General features: G+C 41.1%; 2 protein-coding genes and 1 non-coding gene across 10 annotated transcripts in view; 1 reads left to right on the top strand and 2 right to left on the bottom strand.

The window, feature by feature from the left end:
• Positions 1-6,339, top strand: part of slc25a17l (solute carrier family 25 member 17-like) — a 15,952-nt gene extending 9,613 nt beyond the window's left edge. Inside the window, exons 4-9 of one of the 2 annotated variants that reach the window (XM_078240539.1) lie at positions 666-820; positions 1,878-1,994; positions 4,594-4,739; positions 4,942-5,037; positions 5,120-5,199; positions 5,350-6,339. In XM_078240539.1, the coding sequence (XP_078096665.1) occupies positions 666-820; positions 1,878-1,994; positions 4,594-4,739; positions 4,942-5,037; positions 5,120-5,199; positions 5,350-5,497 (742 nt within the window). In that variant the 3' untranslated portion in view covers positions 5,498-6,339. The remainder of the gene's footprint in view (positions 1-665; positions 821-1,877; positions 1,995-4,593; positions 4,740-4,941; positions 5,038-5,119; positions 5,200-5,349) is intronic. The other variant, XM_078240540.1, reaches the window with a different exon arrangement.
• dxo (decapping exoribonuclease) lies at positions 5,676-24,011 on the bottom strand. 7 transcript variants are annotated; one of them, XR_013500687.1, is made up of 8 exons: positions 23,894-23,996; positions 16,190-16,682; positions 14,033-14,259; positions 11,917-12,136; positions 10,702-10,837; positions 8,853-8,947; positions 6,392-6,627; positions 5,676-5,702 (listed from the first exon to the last, which is right to left on the bottom strand). XR_013500687.1 is itself a non-coding variant. In XM_078240533.1 (7 exons), exons 2-7 carry the CDS (start codon positions 16,648-16,650, stop codon positions 6,504-6,506), a joined length of 1,263 nt encoding a protein of 420 aa, XP_078096659.1. In that variant the 5' UTR covers positions 16,651-16,682; positions 23,920-24,011; the 3' UTR covers positions 6,351-6,503. The 7 variants fall into 7 exon arrangements, 6 of the variants coding, with proteins under 6 accessions (XP_078096659.1, XP_078096658.1, XP_078096660.1 ...); XM_078240533.1 differs by lacking the exon at positions 5,676-5,702 and having other exon boundaries at positions 6,351-6,627; positions 23,920-24,011; XM_078240532.1 differs by lacking the exon at positions 5,676-5,702 and having other exon boundaries at positions 6,351-6,627.
• LOC144510930 (U6atac minor spliceosomal RNA) lies at positions 14,936-15,057 on the bottom strand. Its single transcript, XR_013500702.1, has one exon. It is a non-coding gene; the product is annotated as a U6atac minor spliceosomal RNA (small nuclear RNA).
• Positions 24,012-24,103: the final 92 nt, after the last annotated feature.

Here is a 24,103-nt window from a genome sequence, read left to right as displayed (position 1 = left end):
CGATGGGCCAAATGGTCTCCTTCTGCACTGTAGGGATTCTATGATGACAACCAGAATATATACCAGAATGTAGGGCGGCACGGTAGCACAGTGGTTAGCAGTGCTGCTTCACAGCTCCAGGGACCTGGGGTCGATTCCCGGCTTGGGTCACGGTCTGCTTGGAGTTTGCACATTCTCCTCGTGTCTGCATGGGTTTCCTCCGGGTGCCCCGGTTTCCTCCCACAGTCGAAAGATGTGCAGGTTAGGTTGATTGGCCATGCTAAAATTGCCCTTAGTGTCCTGAGATGCGTAGGTTAGAGGGATTAGTGGGTAAATATATAGGGATATGGGGGTAGGACCTGGGTGGGATTGTGGTCGGTGCAGACTCGATGGGCCGAATGGCCTCTTTCTGCACTGTGGGGTTTCTATGATTCTATGATATACACGGAAAATTCCAGAAGCATATTTTCCCTCTTTGCAGATGCTGGTTGACTTTCATAAATAGTTTCCATTTATAAATGATTCAAATAAAAACAAGAAATAATGTCTGGCAGGTTTAGCTGCTCTGAACCTTGACCGAGTCACTAGTCGGAATGTGCCATTTCTAACTGGTTTGGATGATTTGCCGGAAGGGATTCACGCTGTGAAGTACAGAATGCGGAGACTCTCTTTAATCTCTGTTTCAGATTGGCTCTGTATCGTGGATGGTTTCCTGTCATTTCCAGTCTCTGCTGTTCAAACTTTGTTTACTTCTACACGTTTAACAGCTTGAAAGCAATGTTACAGAAGGGTAATGTGAGGGCTACGCCAGGCAAAGATCTGCTGATGGCTTGCATTGCAGGTAGAAAATGATGCTTAACGGGATTGCAACTTGTCCTATATCCAGACTGTAATATGTGAATTCCTAGGTTCTAGGCATTCCGTGATCGATTCCTAATCAGTTGAGAACTGTGCTAGAATATCGCTCCTAGAATTTGATCTATAGTTTCTGACTGATAATGACAAATGCTGAGAGAATGAATCTTCACAGCTACACAACTTGTATTTATATTGTGTCTTTAACTAACTAAAACATCTAGGGCAGAATTTTCCCGTCCCACCTGCCACGGGAATTATAGCGGGCGGGACACGGACCATGCAAAGGTTCGTTGGCCTCGGGTGGGATTTTCCGGCCTCGTGCTGATCTCAAAAGAAAGGAAGTTTGTATTTGAACAGTAAAATCTCAGGTGGCCTGTGGAACTGAAGAAGGATTGTAAGTGATGAAATGCATGATAGCGGATGGACTCAGAAATAGTAAGTAGTCTGTTCTAAATGAGCTGATCTCAGCGAGTTGTTGTGCTTGCCTTGGTCCTCTTTGCTTTGCTGGCACAACCCATTCTGAAACGAAATCCAAAATTTTGGTACAGATCTTGATGTTGTGTTTCAATTAAAGCAGCCATTAAATCTCCATCTAAAATATGACAATTGTTTAGAAGGGAAAGCCCACTCCTGTGCTGCAAACTGTGATTGTATAAAAGAGCAATCCAAGAGTTATATATTGTACACTGGGAACAACAGCCAACCTGTGCTTACTGAAACACCGTCAATGGGGATTCGTAGAATTAATGTTGAATTTGTGGGTGGCACAGTGGTTAACACTGCTGCCTCACAGTGCCAGGGACCTGGGTTCGATTCCTGGCTGTGCGGAGTCTGTACATTCTCCTCGTGTCTGCGTGGGTTTCCTCCGGGTGCTCCGGTTTCCTCCCACAGTCCAAAGATATGCAGGTTAGGTGCATTGACCTGAACAAGTGCCAGAGTGTGGCGCCTCGAAGAATTTCGTAGTCACTTCATTGCAGTGTTAATGTAAGCCTTACTTGTGACTAATAAATAAACTTTAAATAGCCCATTTGTTTTTTTAGGTGCGACCAATGTTTTCCTGACAACACCAATGTGGGTAGTCAACACAAGATTGAAACTGCAAGGAGCAAAGTTTAGACAGGAGGATATCCATCGGACTGAGTACAAAGGTATTCTAGGTGAGTCTTCCCACTGGTAAATTAACTGCTTTCTGCATCAGCGCTCCGAAACACACACAACAATTATTGTGCGCTGCGGATATGTCAGCAAGGAAAAAGAAATGGAACCCATTCACTGTTAAATTGTCATATTGACGAAAGGGAGAGAGTGAATGTGATGGTGTGAAAAACCACTCTTTACATGCGACCATTTTGTTTTGTGCAAAAATCTTGAAAATTGGATCTGTAAATATAAACTAACATTCAAGTTGGATTCTCCTTCCCTCTCCAAACCATCGTACCCCCAATATCTGAAAATAAAATACTCTTGCACTCTGATCAAACTGCATGATCGGATCAGACTATATCTTAATCTTTACCTCATTTTCAATTCTGGTTTAACTGAATGGGGAAGTAACATAATTAAAAGTAGATTATAGCCACAATTTCCAAAGAGAAAATCCAGCTGATTGTTTAATTTAGGGAAATTATCAACTGTTTAGTTTATATATTCGCTGCCTCTTGTCCACCTGCCACAGCAAAGTCATAGCTGATCAACTCCCCAAACTCCTGAGGTACTAGAGAGCTGCCCAATTGTGATTCTCATCCTTTTTCTTGTCTCAGACATTCTGGCGCTTGTCTCTGTTTAAGATTGAGAACAGTGTGACCGCTCAGTGTGACGATGTGCACCAAACTAGCACCTGTTTTAAATGTCAAATGTGGGCAGTAAGGTGGCATAGTGTTGTGGGTGCCATGGTTGCACAGGGGTTAGCACTGCTGTCTCACTGCGCCAGGGACCCGGGTTCAATTCTGACCTCAGGTGACCGTCTGTGTGGAGTTTGCACTTCTTCTCGTGGGATTCCTCTGGGTGCTCCGGTTTCCGCCCACGCTCCAAAGATGGGTACGGGTTGGGTTGATTGGCTGTGCTAACTTGCCCCGTAATGTCAGGAGAATGAGCAGGGTAAATACGTGGGGTTACAGGGATAGGGCCTGGGTGGGATTGTTGACAGTGCAGGCTGGATGGGCCGAATGGCCGCCTTCTGCACTGTAGGGATTCTGAGATGAAAGTCAGCAAAGTATAATTTTTAATAAAAAGAATTTTCATGAATAATATTTGCAGCATTAGGCTGAAGGATAGAAGTGGTATTGTTGAGGTAGATGGTGAAGGGAGGATTGGGAGAGAGAGAAGAGGCAACTTGACCTTTAAATCTCGCAATCTAAACTATTTATCCAGTTATTTACCTTCTCTTTGGCTTAACTGAATTCTGAGTTTGAAAAGCAAGTTGATATTCAGCTCCCAGAAATCCTCAATTAATAGGGATCTAATATAGGATTTTAAATTTGTGAAGCGTTTTGATGGAGTAGAGAATGTGTTTCCAATTGCGGGCAATAGCAGAAGTAGAGAACATCACCGTAAGATAGTGAAGAAATCGAATGAGGAATTCAGAGGCAACTTCTTTGCCACCCAGAGAATGGTGCGAATATGGAAGTGGTGAGAATCATAGAATCCTACAGTGCAGAAGGAGGCCATTCAGTCCATCGAGTTTGCACCGAGCACAATCCCACCCAGGCCCTATCCCCATAATACTATGTAGAAGTTGCTGTTATAGGAAAGTAGTTGGGGAAAATTTTATAGTTGCATTTAAGGGGAGCCAGAAAAACACAAGGGATAAAGGAATAGAGTTACGCTGAGCGTTAGGATGAGGAAGCTCGAATGGACCAGTGCTGGTATTGATTGGTTGTTCTGGAGTTTCTGTACCATATATTCTATAATTCTATAAAATAATGAGGGGCATAGATCAGCTAAATAGTCAATATCTTTTGGCCATGCTAAATTCTCCCTCAGTGTACCTGAACAGGCGCCGGAGTGTGGCAACTAGGGGATTTTCACAGTAACTTTGTTGTAGTATTAATGTAAATCCTCTTGTGACACTAATAAACTTTTTCAACATTCAACTTAATTGGGTGAGGCATTTACAAGGTGAGAATAGTGTGCAGGGTTTTGCTGTCTGCTGAGTTGATTTTATCCATCACTGAGGGGCTAAGCAGTACAGATAAGGTCCTCAGTCTGTTCTAAATGAGCTGATCTCAGCGAACTGTTGTGCTTGCCTTGGCCCTCTTTGCTTTGCTGGGGTAGGGGAATCTAAAACTAGAGGGCATAGGTTTAAAGTGAGAGGGGAGAGATACAAAAGGGTCCAGAGGGGCAATTTTTTCACACACAGGGTGGAGAGTGTCTGGAACAAGCTGCCACAGGTAGTAAAAGAGGCGGGTACAATGTTGTCTTTTAAAAAGCATCGACAGTTACATGGGTAAGATGGGTATAGAGGGATATGGGCCAAATGCGTGCAATTGGGACTAGCTTCAGGGTTTTTTAAAAAAAAGGGCGGCATGGACAAGTTGGGCCTGTTTCCATGCTGTAAACCTCTATGACTCTATATTCAATGTAATAAGATCTTGGTCACGCAGAATGCCAAGCTATACTGTATTGAGGAAAATTACTGGCCATTATATTTGTTCCATGGGGGGGGGGGGGGGATTTGTCATCAATGTGCAGTGGGTTGAATGATAGGGCATGTTGGAGGGACAGTGTTGTCAAACTTAACTGTCCCTTTCTCTTTAGATGCCTTTCAACAGATCATCACAAATGAAGGTCTGGGAACTCTCTGGAATGGGATCCTACCATCCCTTATCTTGGTCTGTAATCCTGGAATCCAGTTCATGTTTTATGAGGGGTTGAAACGAAAAGCCAGCAAAGCAGGGAGACGGGTAGGTGCAGGGGGTTTAGCACTTTCAGCTCCTGGTCTCACTGCCTGAGCTGTGATATTTCAATCAAAGAACTATCAAGTTTTTCTTCCTTGAGCTATGGGGGGACAGATGATGATCTTTCTTGCATTAAAGTCATGTTAATTACAGCACTATTACAAAACAACACTAGACTTTAACACACATATGATGAATCTCTCTGCAGATACCGTCCTGGGAAATATTCATGATTGGAGCCATAGCAAAAGCGATTGCCACAACCGCAACCTACCCCTTGCAGATTGTGCAGGCTATATTACGGGTATGGAGAGCAAGTTATGCAGGTCAAATATTGGCAATTACACAATTGTCTTGTCTTTTACTTTATCCCCCTTCTTTTGCAGTTTGAACCAAATAAAAGGAAGTCAAATACGTTACAGGAGAGTGTCCAGACGCTTATTAACCTGATATCCATGAGAATTAAGTAAGAACTAGCCCAGGATATTAATCTGATTTGCATCATTTAATTTTGCACTGCTCTTGCTAGCAAGTGATAATTTCCAACAGTCTCTGTAATTTTCAGTGTAAATTATGTACAATGAACATTTTTAAGAGTTTTTTTTCTTGTTAACAGGAAAGGTGGTTTCTCAGGGCTCTACAAGGGTCTTGAAGCCAAGTTACTTCAGACGGTTTTTACTGCCGCTCTTATGTTTCTGATCTACGAGAGGATCGCAGGGATTACCTTCAAAATCATGGGATTATCTAAGGTGGCCAAGCACTAAGGGAGCAGTCAGAAAACTGACCCAAGAACTCTGCAAGGAGACCATTCAGCCTCTGATGTGTTGCTGCAGTGGCATTATGACGAGGGACACCATCTTGTTTCCTTGAAGGGTTTATATTAACATGGGAAGGCTGCACTGTTAAACGATGCATCCAATATACAGTACAGAGAATTTGCAAAGCTGTTGCAACTTTGAGGAACACACACTGAAAAAAAAGAGATGTCATGTCAAAGACAGCATAGGAAATAATGCAGCTACCAGGTTAATTTACTTTCCACAATGGCAAAGGTGGGGAGTGGGGCTGGGAGTGCTGTGGTGTCTATTTTTCACAGTAAGAAGTTTAACAACACCAGATTAAAGTCCAACAGGTTTGGACTTTACCTGTTGGTAAACCTGTTGGGACTTTAACCTGGTGTTGTTAAACTTCTTACTGTGTTTACCCCAGTCCAACGCCGGCATCTCCACATCATGTCTATTTTTCATGCAGGATAGAACTCTTGTGGATTTTTGGTGGCGAAGTGAGCACTTTTTAAGAAGTATGGGTATCTCTATGGATGTTTCCATACTGCGTTAACACTGGCTCTGTGCTTCTAAGTTGTATTTTTATTACATTTCACTGGATGTAATCCAAGCTAATGTCTGAAATGGAATTGTAGTGAGAACCTCAGTTTTTTTTCAATGTTAAGGATGGAATTATTTATAAGGGTGTTAATAGAACATGCTTTCTCTCAGATGTTTGACTGTTACTTTATGGACTGTAATAGTTTCCTCAAAATAGAGAAGATAACTATGGAAGTTGTATGTTATTGAAGCAAAAACAAATAAAACAGATTGTTTCCATGGCTGGGGAATGTTATTTGCATTTTAAAACTTTTTATTATGAAGACTATGTACATTTTTAAAGTGTCACTTTGTACAGTACTGCAAATTAAAGGACAGCAGTTCAGGATCACTCTTCCTTCGATACTCAATCAGACGATGGGATTGTTTTTCCAGCCACAGTGCTCTAGTTACTTTCCTGTACCATCATATTCTCCACATACCAGTCTGGTATGAAAGTATATGTGTCATCTGTGTGCACTGTATATGAAATATCTTTACCAGGCTCCCAGGAGAAAAGAGTCACCACCCTAAAAACAAATTAGAGAATATTAACCCGAGTGGATCAAAAAACAGTGGTACCGATCTGCACAAGAGCATAACAGCAATAGCGCAGAACCGAGATATCGCCACAATTACAATGCACAGTAACTACTGCTACAGCAAGTCCCCATTTTACGGCGTTTTGCTTTACCGTCTGTCATTAAAGGGGGTTTGCATTCTGATTTAGTGCCATGGGTTTTGTTTTAAAGTTGTATGCCACTGGTCTGACCTAGGGCTGTGTTACCCAATCACTGTCATTTTGTAGTGGCCACTCTTTTGTTCTCACTGCTGACCCTGCAGCTCATGGGCTCTCCCACTCCCTGACCCACCCTCTCACTGCCGACACTCTGGTTCACAACTTACCTGCTGTGGTTTGAAACTGTTCTTTATGCCTCTTGCTGCTCATTTCCAGAGTCCTTGCTCACAGCGAGGATTGAGAAGAGGGAAGCAGTGAGTGGGAGAGTCAGGATGTGAGCCTGGTGGATTGGCAGCAAGAGAATGGGTTAGGTAGTGGGAGAGGCTGAGAACCCAGAGGGTTCGCAGAAAGTGAGAGATTTGGGAAGCAAGATCAGCAGTGAGCCAGAGACAAGCAGAAAGTTAGTACTTTTGTATTTTAACTTACAAGATAACTTTTAAATTTTAATATCAATTTTATTCCACTTACCAATATAAGAATTTAGCAATCTGTAGTATCTCAACTTACAGGGTATGTTTTTTTTCTGACGAGGAAGGTTCCATACAGGATTTTTTAGATTGGTTTTAACAGGAAAATCTGATTCACTTAAATACATGTCCCTTAAAGTTGCATTTTTCAGGAATGCAATTACAACTTTAAGTGAGGATGTGCTGTAATTACGTTGGCTGATTAGACTAACTGGATCATTTGTTTCTGATAGCTCTATATCCTTTGGGCTTTCCTTTATTAATGAGGGGCAGAGAAAATAACTCCTCATCAGAATGCATTTTAGTTCTAAAGTTACTAAACCTTGTGAGGTTAGTGTACCTTTAAGAGATTTTAAAAAAAGAATCATGCTTAGTCTTAGGTGATGTCATTGTTGGGAGTAAGAAAAAAACTGGGCAGGGCAGGTCAGGTGACAAGGATTGATTTTTCGGTTTCAGTTTGGAGCTGTAAGTTAGAGTTGAGTTTTAGAAGGGACAGCAAACTAAAAAGAAATGTTTTCCCTCTTTCCCTGTTGTTTTGAAAATTCTGCTGGTTAGCGGAGAACAAAATCTTGTTTTCCTGAAGGGCGAAAACCTGCTGTTGTTGGGGGCTGGACCAGAGTGTCTCTGGTGTTTTGGGAAGCTGTCTTGTCTTCAAACTGTTTGTGGAGTGAATCCAGAGAAGGGTAGACTTCAACCAAGGGACTCAAATTTCCATAATCATGTGAGCAGTAGCCTGTGCTAAACCTGTGAAAATGTTTTTTATTGTCTATGGGTTTTGGTTTTAATCGGAACACATTACAGATATTAATTAAAGAGTTATACATTATAATTGTTTTGTTTCTTATTTGTAATTGATAAAAGGTCTTGCTAATTTTCTTACTATACATGTCAACTATATTCTTAAATAAACTTTGTTTGATAAAAGCTCCCTCATAGGTCAATTGAATCATACGTGAAGTGAAACATCTCATGCTTATCCCAGCCAAATTCAAGGTGCAAAACGTATGATTCAGGCGGGCTTCATAAAAAACTTTGGCGTTTCTGACCTCAACCATAACAGTCTTAAGATAAAGAGTAATTATTTATTTCATCTCTTCTTTTGCTATCTAATCTTTTTCCTATAGATTCTTGTTTTATGACAGTTTTAAAAATAAAGTTGTTTGCAGAACTTACCCAGTTTGGTTTTCAACATTGAACCCAACAACAACTCGCTGAAAATGTATTTCTGGCTGAAATCAATAGTGTTCTCAATATTTTTAGCCAATCAGATGTTTTGAAGTTTGACCTGATTAGTCACAGATTTATTTTAATATTTTCCTACATTGAATGTATAATGTGTTAGTCGCTGAATTAAAATCATTGGACTGAATGGTGGTTTTGTCCACCCCAATTGCTCCGAACCAAGATAAAAGTCAAAATAGACTTTTTAAAATTACACACACATATACTCTCGCAAACTCCTTTAGAACTGCGCTTAACAATTGGAATAATCTGTTAATGAAAATAGAAAGCTCTCAGAATTCTGAAGGAAAGTTAAATCAATTCCTACCGGTGATCATCTCGAGTCACCACCTTCCTCACAAAGGACAGAAAAGCATTGCAGAAATTTAGACACACTGCAGGCTTCCAGCAATTCCGTTCGTTCTGTTTGAGATGGGAACAAAATGTAAGTATCTGTATCCTTAAGTCTGGCATTAACAATAGGGCTGCTCCAGTCACCGTATTGTTACATAAAACTCCATTCCAGGAATATGGAAATAGGCCATTCACCTCATTACTTCTCATCACTATCATTGTAGCATGTGTCCAAGCTATTCAATGAAGTGAGGACAACGAACGAGAATCAAACTTGCAGAGGAATCGAACATCTCCATATTGAGCACAGGCCAAACATAGTATCCCAACTGCTGATCTATATTGTGAGTGTCAAATGTGGGATCACCTATTCATCTCCGTCTAGATCCTGAGGAGTCTTGACTGGGTGGATGTGGAGAGATGTTTTTCCTTGTGGGATAATCCTACAACTAGTGGTGGTCACCCAGAGATAAGGAGAATTTTTTTTGTCTCAGAGGGTCGTGTGCCTATGGAATTCTCTTCCTCAAAAGGCGATGGAAGCAGAGTCTTTGAATACTTTTAAGGCCGAGGTAGATTGATTCTTGGTAAGCGTGGGGGAAGGTAAAATGTGGAGTTGAGGTTACAATATGATTAAAGGGCAGAGCAGGCTCAAGAGGACGAGTGGCTTACCCCTGCTCTTAATTCATGTTTGTGCCATCAGAGGAGTACTCACTTGGCTTAGTTAAAGCAGCCTGCATTGGGGTGAGGATGGGAACAGAGTATCTCCTTCTGGAGGGAAAACCACCTCCTAGAAAAAGGCAACAGTTGTACCGTACTTGTGCACCATAGTCCAATGACAGGATCCGAGATCCTATCAAGCTTCGTTCAAATGCTGCCGCCATGTCTTTTTTAAATAAAAGAGCTATTGTAAAATGTTCAATACTAATTAGAGGTAATCTGTTACATGGTCATTTCACACTGAATTTATAGGGAAACCTATTTAAATTAAATATCTTTGATGCAACAGGGATTCTGATCCATTTATCTGTATATCTGGGAAGTTCCAGTTTTCACTATCGACGGAAATTCTATATAGAATCGCACTGTCCGATGACCTCTGTATGTTTACTGCTGCCTCACAGCTCCAGACACCTGGGTTCGATTCCCGGCTTGGATCACTGTCTGTGTGGAGTTTGCATGTTCTCCCCGTGTCTGCGTGGGTTTCTACTGGGTGCTCCGGTTTCCTCCCACAGTCCAAAGATGTGCATTGGCCATGCTAAATTGCCCCTTAGTGTCCTGGGATTAGAGGGATTAGCAGGGTAAATATGTGGGGTTACGGGGACAGGGCCTAGGTGGGACTGTTGTCGGTGCAGGTTCGATGGGCCAAATGGCCTACTCCTGCACTGTAGGGGTTCTATGATAAGTGATGGGAATGTAGGCTGGAGTTAATGTGAACCTATATTATTTGAGAGAGTGTATTTGCTGTGTGTGTGTGTGTGAGAGGCATCACAAATTGGTTGTTCCCACTCTGAGCTATACCAGAAACTACAGAGAAATGGGACAAGTTGGTTTTTAATTCCAAAGATAGATTTATAATTGGAAATATCTTTTACCGATAACTGGAGTGAGCTAGAACATTGGGCAGGGTTTCAGGACACAAGATTTTTGTTCATCTGTTTCGGCAATTCTTTCCATTAATGAGTTTACTCCAATAGTTTTGTGGGTTTTACAGATGAGAGGAAGTGGTAAACTTCACTGTTCTGATTGTTATTTTTATTCCTGCAGCTGTTGATGCGTAACTTTGAGAATTATTTTAAAATGTAGTTGAATTTAAATGTGCAAACCTTGATGAGGTGATGAATCTTCATTGTTTCGAAAGACTGAAGTGAAACTACCACTCCATTGTCATCTCTAAAGCCTGCGATTATCCGAGGTACTCCAGGCAGGAAGGACTGTGCCCACCATTTAATCAATTTAAATCTGCAAAGACAAGGTTGACAGAGTCAGAAATTCCAAATGCCTTTGCTGTTCCCACTGCTGAGATGCATCTAATTTAGTGAATGTTACATTTGACAACTGGAGCTCATTCCTACAGCTTCAGTGTAGACAAAACAGGGCTGCAGCAACGACGCAATAGTGGGAGTGAAGGGTGTGTTTATGGTGACTTACGATCACTGATAGCATTGGAAACGCAATATGGAAAAAAGTATACTTTGGGTTCAAGGATCCAAAGAGGGGTCCCCCTAAGCGTTGCTTGGAACAATCACTGGTGAACAATCACTATCTCCCCCTCAGGAGTTCAGTGTTAGTTTGCATACAAATTCAGGTAAATTAAGGGAGCAGATTTGTCTTGTGAACTATACTGGAGAAGAATTAAATTAAGTTTCTTTTTAAAAATAGGTCTACATTACTTATACTTTTCCTTCATGTGATCATTCAGCTAATGAACACACTCACAAACATCTATCTCTCTGCAGAGTTGCCATCTTCTCCCCACCACCCCCCCCCCCCCACCCCCCGCCCCACCCTTTGAATTGTGACTCTTTTATTCAGACTCCCACCTTTTCACTGGGATTAGTCCTGCCAAGTAATTATATAATCAGTATTTCTGTACTGATCTGTTACTTTGAGTTTTTTCAGCTATAACCATGATTGACACCAATACTCTTTGATGTTTGTGTTGTAATTTTGAAAATGTATCAATAAAAGACCAAAAGATGTACCCATGATTCTGTTATTTTTTAAAAAGTGTTTCCCCATTTCAGAAATGTCTGGGAAACAAGAGATCACCGATGGTTCAGTTCCACTTCGACGGTTTTTGAAAAGCTGCAGCAATGTTATCCTGAGCTCATGCTGTAGCAGAGCACAAACGTGCTTACTTACTATTTATAAGATTCTCTAAAAGGACTTCAGTCAAGCATCTCAAACAACACTGCAGCTGTGCCCTGCAGGTGTTTACAGGAATACATTCATTAGCTGATGTGCAACAGGCAGGCTGCCACTTAGAAGAGCTTAATTTAATCTTTGTCGTGGTGGTGCAGGAGACAAAGGCTACTAACCTGTGAAAATTCCTCTCTTGGTTTGGACTGTAAATCTCCCTGCTCGTTTTGAGTTCCACATAACACTGTGGAGCCTTTAACCTTGGGTCCGAATCATCTTTGCAGTCCACCTCACCGGAAAACACGAGTGAGTGGCCATTCAGCCGAGTTCGAACCACGCAACAAAATGCTTCATTGGTGTTTACCACGCCTGCTGGGTCAGGATTGCCACCTGGTTTATCTGAAAGAAATAGTGTGAATATGAGTCAATTTTCCACTTTCCTATTCTCATTTTCTGTCATACTCATTCTTGCTAGGGTGTAACTCCAAGAGAACCGGTTTTGCTTATGTGGTTATTTTTCTAACTGTTCATGTAAAGCTGCATTGTGAGTCTTTGAAAATCCTTTAATGGGTGTGGGCATCGCTGGCTAAATCAGCATTTATTGCCCATCCCTAATTGCCCTTGAGAAGCTGGAGGCGAACTGCCTTCTTGTACCACAGCAATCCATGTTGTGTAGGGAGGGAGTTCCAGGATTTTGACCAGTGACAGTGAAGGAACGGCAATATAGTTCCAAGTCAGGATGAGGCGTGGTTTGGAGGGGAACTTGCATGTGGTGGTGTTCCCATATATCTGCTGTCCTTATCTTTCTAGGTGATAAGAGGTTGTGAGTTAGGAAGATGTTGTCGACAAAGACTTGAGTTGCTGCAGTGTATCCTGTAGATGGTACACACGGCCGCCACTGTGTATTGTGGTGCAGGGAGTGAATGTTGAAGATGGTGGATGGGGTGCCCATCAAGTGGGCCGCTTTGTCCTGGATGGTATCAAGGTTTCTTGAATGTTGTTGGAGCTGTACTCATCCAGGAGTTGTGAATACAGTTGAACATTGTACAATAATCAGCAAACATCTCCATTTCTGGCCTTGTGATGGAGGGGAGTGTTGTCTGCTATTTGATCATGTTAAGCACTATCCAATATCGACACAAAAGCAAAATACTCTGGATGCTGAAATAAAAACAGAAAATGCTGGACGGGCTGTGTCTGCAGTGGGTGAACACAGTTAATGTCTAAAACAGTAACTACATTCCTCTCCTCAGAGAAGCTGCCTGATTGATGAGTATTTCCATCATATTCTGCTTTTATACCCATTATCTACATATGTACATATTCCAGTGGTGATCATTGAATAGCAATCAAAGTGCCTTGGATGCTGCCCTAACTGAGGACAATTAATTGCGCACAGACTGGGATCATTATTGGCCTATGACAAATAAGATTTAAGTAAGATTGCCAGACAACTTCAAACAAAATCCTTCTTTTTTGATAGTATAGTCTTTCGGTAATTATCTGGGGAATTCCGTGAGGAATTTATATACTTCTGTCTGTGCTTATCTTTATAAATGTAACCCCATTCCTAACAGTGTTTTCAGACAACAGCAGCTGTACCTACCGTTCAGTCACATTGAAAATTCAATCCTCTTGTCTTTTAAATAAGTTTGGATAAGCACCCATCTTTGTTTGGATTTCAGTAAAGTGCAATAATGGGAAAGTTTCATACTTTATCTACTTGCAATGTGAAAAACACCCAGCAACACAGCTATAGATTATGTCCTTTCAAACTTGATTGTGGTTGGGTTAGGATTAGGGTTAGTTTATAACACGGGTTTGAAATATTGGTAGCTGCAGGAGGTTTAGTGCAAAACGAATGCGAATTAATTAAGAATATCTTCAAGCATTTTGTGTCTTAATGCAATTTTCCTCCAAATAGCATTTGGATATTGATATATTGAATGAGCTGGTGATATTCATTACACCAATGGGTGATCAGTGTGCAGTTTTTAACTTAGCAAATTACTGCGGATGCTGCAATCTGAAACAAAAACAGAAAATGCTGGAAAATCTCAGCAGGTCTGTTAGACCTGCTGAGATTTTCCAGCATTTTCTGTTTTTGTTGCAGCTTTTAACTGTTCTCCACACTTTAAAAGTGTTCTTGAAGTTTTTTGAGGTCTTAACAATTAATACAAAGATCAGCTTGCTGCTGAAAAGGTAAAGTTATCTTAACTAATTTCGTGTAATCGTTACAATTCTTTGACATCCGGTCTAGTCCAAAGCAATGAAGGTTCTGGAGAAATCTCTCACCTGCACACAAATACTGCTCAAACTTGTATCCTCCATACATCAACTCCTCCTGCATTTCAGTCCTCTGCTCTCTCTGCCGTCTGGCTTCCTCGGTCTCTACCTCACTCATGTAATAGGTTCCATTAAATCGAGTCACTGCCAACATCCAGCCCTCCCGGTTCTCGTAAGGGGTGGTTAGAATTTTAGTCAGATGTCCTCTCCACGTGATGAAGTCTGTATGTAGCTGACTGTAAGTAGAAATGGACAATTTCTCCAACCAGTAAAACACACACACAAGAAAAAAACCCAGCAACAGCTGATCTCTTCCCATTGCCAAACCGCCAGGGCTAAGCAAAGGTAGATACTGTATTACTGATACTGAGTGTAATAAGTCTAAGTGTAATCTCCACATCACTGAGTGTAATAGTCAGGAATGCAAAGTGCACAATTCCCTGCTTATTCATCTTCCTAAAATATGACTTCTTATTCACCACAGTAGGATGAAGGGCAGACTACTGAGATTTGGAATTGTCACTGGAGTCAGATTTATGAAGGAGAGAGTACTGTAATATCATTTAATTTTGTTTCTGCACATTTTAAATAGATCTAAGTTTCATTACATAAAATTCCTACACTGCAGGAGGCCATTCAGCCCATTGAGCCTGCACCAACCACAATGCCACCCAGACTTTATCCCTGCAACCCCATGTATTTAGCCTGCTAATCCCCCTGACACTAAGGGGCAATTTTCCATGGCCAATCAACCTAACCTGCACATCTTTGGAGTGTGGGAGGAAACCGGAGCACTCGAAGGAAACCCACGCAGACACGGGGAGGACGTGCAAACTCCACTAAGACAGTCACCCAAGGCCGGAATTGAACCTGAGTCCCTGACGCTGTGAGGCAGCAGTGCTAACCACTGCCACCGTGCTGTCCTATCACTAAGTAGATGGCAATGCCTCAACGATTTGAGTGTTGTAAGGCCACTAGGGCCCCTTCCATCCTTATCAAGGGGAGGGCTAACCTTCTCTCCTTTCATATAACACAATTGGATTCTTTTAGAGAAAAACTGCGTTGTCCGGAAAGAGCTATGACTAAGGAAGAGTTTATTAAGAAAACGTCAGCTCACTCCTATTTGCTCAACAGATGCTGCCTGGCCTGCTGAGTGACTCCTCCATTTTCTTTTGACGAGTTTCTTTTTGACTTATGATTGTCACATGTATTAGCATACAGTGAAAAGTATTGTTTCTTGCGTGCTATACAGACAAAACATACCGTACATAGAGAAGGAAAAGAGAGAGTGCAGAATGTAGTGTTACAGTCATACAGTTTCATTCTTCCTGAGGTAATATTGGGACTTGTAGTTTTAAAGAGCATTCATTGCATAACTGCAAACCCTTTGTTTCACAGCACCCATCTGGTTATAGTGCTGCCTGAATTCAATCAGAGCACAAGGCAATGGCAGAGTAATGTTCCCTGGTGCAGTAAATCTCACTTTACTTTGCAATCAGTTGGAGCTTTAATTTCTGATTTTCACAACACGAGTTTGACTTTGTTCACTTATTGAGCAAGTGTCACTCAAGTATCCATCAGAACATAAAGCAAAGGGAGAGAAAATGAGGAATTCAGGAACATATAGTTCCAGGCAGAAAACAGATTATTAGTGGGTGATATTTTCATAAAAAGACATAATGAACTATTCGGCTATATAATTTAAAATGTTATGTGTGCTTGTATTACCTAATTGGAGGGGATGGCTAGCATAGTAAACCTCCTGGACAAGACATCGGCTCCTGGCATCACCTGAGCCTGAAGGAGGTTAAACGTTTCCTCCTTAGGTCAAGTATTATTCATTTTTGGCTTTTCAGCTCTGGGTCAGGGTTCAAATGTATCCCTAGCCGATTGTAAGAGTCATTTAGAAAATGAGCTGGATCAGTTCCTGATGGTAAAATGGGAAATCTGCTCCTAATTCAACACTAAACTGCACTTCCACTTAGTGGCTGGTGTGGTCTTGGGGGAACCTCTTCTCAGGTGGAAACTGAGGATATAGTTCAGGGCAGTAACAAAGGAACATCACTCGGCATTTAACTGCAGACTGCTGGAATGGATTCTGAAATTGAAAATGTTCAATGATTTTTGCTACAAATATATTATTTCACAGCTAACATCACAACTTACTTTGACAAAGCAGGCGGTTTGTCATCCCCAGACAGCATAGGGAATTTGTGTTTGTTCAGTAGTATCCACTTCAGGATATGATCCAGCTTTTCCTTAACGTTGTCATTCCTTTTGATGTATCGGTCTTTGTAACCATCCCGCAGGTTGAAGTTTGGATTCTTGTTGGTGGGTTTCATGCAGTACCTTAGCTGCCTGGCATCATTGTAGAGCTGGCGACGTGCATCTAATGAGAAACAGCCAATCTCTACAGGCTGCCTATAATCAGGAAAGCTCTTGTCATAATAGTCTGGCTGCACAGGAAGGACACGTTCACAACTGTCCTCATTGTTCGTGTGAGAAATGCATTGTTTCTCAGCGTCCGTCCTCAGTAATTTGATCTCGCTCTCTTGTGTGTCACTTGCTTTTCGTTTAAAGACTTCCCTACTTGACGATTCCCTACTGGTGTTGAACTGTCGATCCATGTTGTCACACTTTTCGATTTAATTTAAAATACCTGCAAGAAATTAAGAAAAAATAACAGATTCAGTGTAATTGACAGAAAGCAGCTAAGTTGTGTGACGTGTTTAGTTTAGACTTGGGGAGATTCTTTCAGCGGCTCAGCTGGTAAAGGCAGAGTGTAACTAAACAATAACCATAAAATCTCATGTTTGATTGGCTGTCAATGATGAGTTAATTGACAAGTTCTGGTGATTTGAGTTCATTGCCTCTGGGAGAGGGAGAAGAAAAATGATCAGCCAGGGCACCCGGTTGCTATTCAGTCACCTGTTAGCTGTAGGGTGTTTTGGGGGGTAGGGCTGGTGGTGAGGAGAGGGTGGACTTGCTTTTGATTCCTACAAACTGTCTATTTTCAGACATGAAGAATGGGTAATTGTGGAACTGTATCCCAACTTGAGTAACTGCCTTCAACAGAGGAGAGGAACATGGTTCACATTCATCTAGGGTTATTCTTGATGAAATATTAAAATATGAAATAAATATAGATTTAAACAGGCAAGCAGATACATTCACACACAAGCAAAGTCACCTTTCACACAAAGTATAATATTTTATAATATCTAATAATGGTGAGGATGAGAAAAACATCCAGAACACTGGCATAAAGATATTCAGCACATTGACAAAAAACAGTTAAGTCAACTAAAATGAGCATGTAATTACACTACTATCCTGTATCACAGTGAACTATTTTCTAATATCCTCTCTCAACTCCCATAATTACAATAAACTCCACAGCAGTTTAAGAAGAACAGGTGATTGTTAAACAATAAAATACAATTTAAAACTATTATTTATTAAAACAATAAACTTTTTGTGTTAGTGGAATGCTTGTGCCAATTCAAAGCCCTTTTTTGCACAAAAATATTTGAATAACTGGTAACTTGTATTAACAGTGTACTGATGAAATGGAACTAGTAAATATTTTGTACCAATTACAAAAAAGGGCATTTCATGCATGAGTTACATAAATTCCATCACAGATAGGCCATTCGGTCCAACTGCTCTATGTCAATGTTGTCTCATCTGGGACAAGGGTGGTCAATTATACTGTAGTGACCCATAATGATCCTGTGATTGTCAGCAATGGGAATACAGGCCGAGAAGCAATTCCTGATGTTTTTTATTGTTCAGACTATAAATTGAACAAGCAGCTAAGTAGTATGTGTGGTCTTGATCTAATCAAGGGGAGGCAGTGGCATAGTGGCATTGTCACTGGACTAGTAATCCAGAGACCCAGGGTAATGCTCTGGGGAACCAGAGTTCGAATCCTACCATGGCAGATGGTGAAATTTAAATTAAAAGTCTAATGATGACCATGAAACCATAATCAATTGCTGTAAAAACCCACCTGGCTCACTAATGTCCTGTAGGGAAGGAAATCTGCCATCTTTGTCTGGCCTACATGTGATTCCAGATCCACAGCAATGTGGTTAACTCTTAAATGACCTCAGGGATGGGCAATGAATACTGGCCCAGCCAGCGATGCCCACATCCCATGAATGAATTTTAAAAAAAGTTTGTACAAACCACACTTCAGAAATCTGTGGCTTGAGGTTAGGCCTTGTTCACGCAAGCTCGGTCTACAGTGCAGCAGTTGGATTCTATGCATTGATATCCTTCCTCCAAGTTCCCTCCCTTTGAACAAGACTTATCACAATCTTGTCTAGTTTGCTTTGCACCATTGTCTAGTGCCTTTTTCTAAAGATTCTTTCTGGTTGTATATTGCACAAGCCAAGCTTGGTAGTGGGATATGCAAGTATTCCCCTCAAAATGCATGACCTTCCATTCTCATTAATCTTACCTCTTTACCCTATCTTGCTGGAAATGATCATTCTTGTTGCTTTCCTCTGTTCCCTTTGGTGACCAAAGTTAATCCAATATTGAGTGTGGTCTTACTCATCTATTATTCAGACTCAATTCCGCATCCTTGCACTCTACAATATCTTCTGACATAGAATTGAGATCATTACTAAAATTAATTGTAACAGATTTTGACTATTCACAAGTCCTCATCATACTCCACCCAATAATCAGGGTTGGTGTCAATCACTTTACCTTTCCCCTAACAAACAGAATGGAATGTGTCTCATCATTAACAATTTCCTAAGTCCTCAAACTTGAACTTCCAGTAGATATTTTCCTTTGGAGCAATTTGGTTTATAATTAAAAGGCACTCACTGGTGAAATCCATCATGTGGTTTGCAGCTGACCAGGAAAATCCTCGTGATGGGGTAGTTGGGGGGAGCGGTAGCTTACGATAGGGCAGCTGGGGGGTGGGAATTAGCCCCAGTATTCCTGCACCAGGAAGGGGAACAATAGGGCTTCTGATCGATGACCTCTGTTCTTAAGTGCACGTGGACCTTAAAAGGTGATAGGACTGGGCTCAGCCACGATACACCACTTTCCCCTGCAGAGCTCCAAGCAATGTCAGATTGTTTCCTAACATGTGACTCCAGATCACATTGAATGAGGTAGCAGAGGGCTGCTGCTGCCTGTACTTTAAAATATATATATAAAAGGGGGCATTAGTGGTAACCTATTATAGGCCTGCAAATGCTAACTACATTAGTGGCAACAAATCTGAGTTAGGAACATAGGAGAAGGTCATGAAGCATTTTAAATCTGCTTTGCCATTCAAGGAGGTCATACCTAATCTGTGACCTAACTCCTCACACCTACATATCCTATATTTGACATTGCGGAATTAAAATTAACAATTCATCTAACATCACTAAACTGTTTGCAGAAGTGAGTTTCAAACATCTACTGGCCAGTTTTTACTCACTTCACTCTTATACTGTCTTGTTCTAATTTTTAGACTATGTTCCCTTATCCCCAGACAGCTGAAATAGTTTCTATCTACCCTTCTTTTTCCCCTTCATATTTTGAAAACATTGATCAAACCTTTTTAAATTTTATTTATTGTCACATGTATTGGTATACAGCGAGAAGTATTGTTTCATGCGTGCTATACAAAGCATATTTTCATAGAGTACATAGGGGAGGAGAGGGTGCAGAATATAGTGTACAAAAGTCTGATGGCAGCAGGGAAGAAGCTGTTCTTGAGTTGGTTGGTAGGTGGTCTCAGACTTTTGCATCTTTTTCCCGCCGGAAGAGAGCATGTCCGGGGTGCGTGGGGTCCTTGATTATTCTGGCTACTTTTCCGAGGCAGCGGGAAGTGTAGACAGTGTCAATGGATGAAAGGCTGGTTTGCGTGATGAACTGAGCCATGTTCCCAACCCTTTGTAGTTTTTTGCGGTCTTGGTCAGAGCAGGAGCCATACCAAGCTGTAATACATCCGGAAAGGATGCTTTCTATGGTGCATCTGTAAAAATTGGTGAGTCATAGCGGACATGCCAAATTTCCTTGGCCTCCTAAGAAAGTAGAGGCAATGGTGGGATTTCTTAACTATAGCGTCAGTGTGGAAGGACCAGGACAGGTTGTTGGTGATCTGGACACCTAGAAACTTGAAGCTCTCGACCATTTCCACTTCTTCACCGTTGACGCAGACAGGGGCATGTCCTCCACTATGCTTCCTGAAGTTGATGACTATCTCCTTCATTTTACTGACATTGGGGAAGAGATTGTCATCACACTATTTCACCAGATTCTCTATCTCTTTCCTGTATTCCGTCTCGTCGTTTGAGATCCAACCCACTATGGTGGTGTCATCAGCAAACTTGAAAATGGAGTTGGATCGGAATTTGGCCACAGTCATAAGTGTATAAGGATTATAGTAGGGGACTGAGGACACAGCCTTGTGGGGCACCGGTGTTGAGGATAATCGTGGAGGTGGTTTTGTTGCCTATCCTTACTGATTGCGGTCTGTGGGTTAGCAAGTCTAGAATCCAGTCACAGGGAGAGGAGCTGAGCCCCAAGCCACGGAGTTTGGAGATGAGTTTTCAACCTTTAACCTTTTACATTCCAAGGAATACAACCCTAGTTTATATCATCTCTCCTAATAATTTAACCCTTGAATGCCAGGGATCATTCCAGTAAATCTACATTGCAGTTCCTCCAAGGCCAATTTATCCTTCTTAATGTGTGGTACCAGATCGAACACAGTACTCTTGGCAGGATCTAACCAGGGCGTTCTGTAGCTGAAGCATGACTTCTACCCCCTTGTATTGTCCTCTAGATATAAAGATCAGTATTCATTTTTTGTACCTATTCATGACATTTTAATGATCTATGTCCATAGATCTCCAAATATCTCTGGACCTCCACAGATCTAGAATTTCACCATTTAGAAAGCAGCCAGTTCTATCCTTTTTATATCAAAGTACATGACCTCCCCTATGCCCACAATGAAGTCTTTTTTGACAGTTTTGTCCATCTATTCATTCTTCTGTATGTTTCTGCTCCATCTATACTGCTTACAATGCCATCTATCTTTTTGTCATTGCCAAAGTTGGAAACACCATTATTAATAAATACAGAAAAATAGTTGAGGTCCTAAAACACCTTCCTATGGGACACCACTATTCACTTGCTGCCAATTAGAGTACCCTTTCTTTGTCCCTACTTTCCATTTTCTGTCACTCAGCTAGTCTCTGAACCAGGTCAATAATTTGCCTTTAATTCCATGAGATTCAACTTTAACTAACAGTCTCTGATCTGGGACTTATATCAAATGCCTTCTGCAAGTCCAAATAAATAGTATCCACAGTCATTCCCCAGTCCACTACTTTAGTCATCTCTCCAAAAATTCAATCAGGTCTGTCAGGCTCAATCTGATCAGCTGAAAATTTAAGGTGTCAGTGTCTTTTTTACCAACCTGAATATTGGCGATAACAGAGATTATTGGTGTACAATGTAGATTTTTAATCTTTGAAAAGATCCAAAAGTAAAACTATTTGTAATAAAAACTATAAAATTGATTTTATTTTTGGAAAGAATTTGAATTATGCAGTCTCAAGAAATTAGTCAAGAACAAATCTGCATGAAAACTTCTACTTGTTAGTCTTGTAATTGTTTTGTACAGATATAAATGCATGTGAATTTTGAGATATCATGACAGTGAAATCTAATGTGAAATCTAATGAAATCTAAATATTCATGAACTGCAAGATGCAAAATTATTCAGTCACAACATCTGACTTGGACCTGCCTTATACTTACTCCATCCCTCAAAAAAGTTGTTTGGTAACTTGAGTATTCCTGAAAAAAGATTTTTTGTCAAAGCTTTTCATCTTGCACTCATCAGGACATTTGCAAGAATACAATGCAAGGGAAATCAACAAATTAATACTGTATGAGTGATGATTCGTTGGCAGGTGGACTCCTGATTGGTGGAGGCATTGCCATGGACACTGCAGTTGATGGTGCCAACAGTTTACTGCCAAGCATTGTTGCTCTCTTTTCACAAATAAATGCAACCTTTTGACCCAATTGGCCTGAATGATCTTGGTTTGTTCCAGAGGAAAATGTGGAAACAGAGAGAATAATAATTTATTCATCAGATTACTTTTTAGAGGCTCTTTTAAAGATTTTAACCATGTCTTTCTCTGAACCACAAAGAAAATCTATCAAACTGCAGCAAAATAATTGGATTGTCCAATAAGTATATGAAGATAAGCCAAGTAACCCATACTTGCAGTACTAGTTAATGCTACAAAAATATTACCAAGATGATTAGCTTTTGCTTTAGAGTAATGTATGGAATTTTAATATCAGTGAACTATTGTTTAGATTGAAGATATTAAATTCTGCTGAGCTTGGTTCCTCCACCAATGGCTGCCCTCAGTGTGTCATTCTGACTGGGCATTCTTCACATTATAAACCTAGGTACTGAATTTCAACAAGCTAATTGACTATGGACACTCATGCTCAATCCTGCCATCAACGATTCACTTTCTAATATGGGTTGCTGGACAATGATCAGAGTTCAATGAAAGATCATCTATCTGAAATGTTAACTCAATCTCTCTGCTGATGCTGCCAGACCCAAAGTTTTTTTTCAGCATTTTATGAAAAATATTAATCTCCCTCTCAACAATCAGCTCAATTAATATTCGGTAATGCACGCAAAGGAAAATCATGTTTCTTAGTAGTCACATGCATTATTTTCTTTTGTCAGTTTCATAAATTCAAATCAACTGGTTATCACCAAGGGACTGAACCTTTTCTTTGCAAAAGATCAATTAAAATAATTTAGTACCGCAGTTAAAATGCAGTGCTGAAGCCACAACACTTCCCTTATTTTACAATTAGTTGGTAAGGCACTCAGAACAAACTCCCCATAGCATTTCCAATTCTCTTCTGCCAAATGCAATGAATTGATATGGGATACATGTCTGGCAGGATGAGAAATACTTCACCCAAGTGGTCAGTTTGGCACTTTTAAAATAAGGTGCATCTGGGCCAAACAGCACTTTCTCTACCTCTGTATAATCTCAGTGACTGGGTAACCAGATGATTCATTACTTGTTACCAAGAAACAAACACAACCATCATTTCTCAAATGTTATTTATTGACTTATTTACAGTAGTTGTCATATGTTTAAACTAGAAAAAATATTAAAAATCCCTGACTGCAACTTACCAAAAAAGACTTACAATTCTGACAAAACCATGTCCAGGAACAACATAACACCAACAAAAGCTGTTAATGTCAAAATGTGTGACATAATTACAGGCTGCACAGACATAAAAGTGAAGGATCTCTGCAACACAGCCAGGTCAACAACGGTCCCCATAATTTCAAAGGACAGTTTAAAAAAAAAACAGACGTCCAAGTTTTTTTTTAAAAAGACGAGAGTTTAGTGACACTAGCCTTTCAGTTTCAAACTTGGTTCAAATCCAGTCGCGGCTGACGGGATCAAAGCCCTTTTCCGCTGCAAAAACCCCACGATAAATGGGTTTAGGTAAAATCTCAAGCGGGTGAGTGAGTTCGCAGCTAAAAACTGTCACTCTCCCTCAGTGAGGCGACAGGACAGGTGCTGGGAATTTAATCTGCATCTGAGCCTAGACCTCCCCTCCCCCAAGAGCAGTCAGGGGTAGAATTCAGGAAATCGGCCTGTCCGCCCCTTCCCCCCCCCTCTCTCTCTCTCTCTCTCACGGATTCCTTTCGGGCCTTTCAGCCGCCGAGAGGTCGGAGTCTCCTTTGCTCCCGGGACTGTGGAGAAGCGGTGAATGTGCAGCCTGTTTCCCGAAGCCCATTAACGGCTTTATTCGCAGAAAAGGGAGGAGGGGAGAGAAACAAACCCGCGCGTCCAGCTTGAACACGGTACCGTTCTCCGCCACACCGGGAGGAGGAGGCGCCGCCGCCGAGCGGGAACCGCAGCGCAAAATGGCGCCGAAAAACCAGTACCACCGCCTTCAGCTTCCGGGCGGAAACATCATCCACTCAAGAAGCAATTTAATCTAAATACAGGATCAGTCCATGTTTTAGTTCTCTGAAAACAAATGCGTGTA

Source organism: Mustelus asterias, chromosome 23 (genome assembly GCF_964213995.1).
Source record: "Mustelus asterias chromosome 23, sMusAst1.hap1.1, whole genome shotgun sequence".
Classification (NCBI taxonomy): domain Eukaryota; kingdom Metazoa; phylum Chordata; class Chondrichthyes; order Carcharhiniformes; family Triakidae; genus Mustelus; species Mustelus asterias.
The sequence above is the reverse complement of the archived record's forward strand: the minus strand, read 5'-3'. Positions and strand labels throughout refer to the sequence as shown.

Coding starts and splice junctions, on each gene's coding strand:
- dxo (XM_078240533.1), bottom strand. CDS start 16,650: ATGGATCGACAGTTCAACACCAGTAGGGAATCGTCAAGTAGGGAAGTC. Junction 10,838..11,916: donor CAAGAGAGGAATTTTCACAG/GTTAGTAGCCTT, acceptor TTGTCTTTGCAG/ATTTAAATTGATTAAATGGT. Junction 6,628..8,852: donor GTGACTCGAGATGATCACCG/GTAGGAATTGAT, acceptor ATTTGTTTTTAG/GGTGGTGACTCTTTTCTCCT.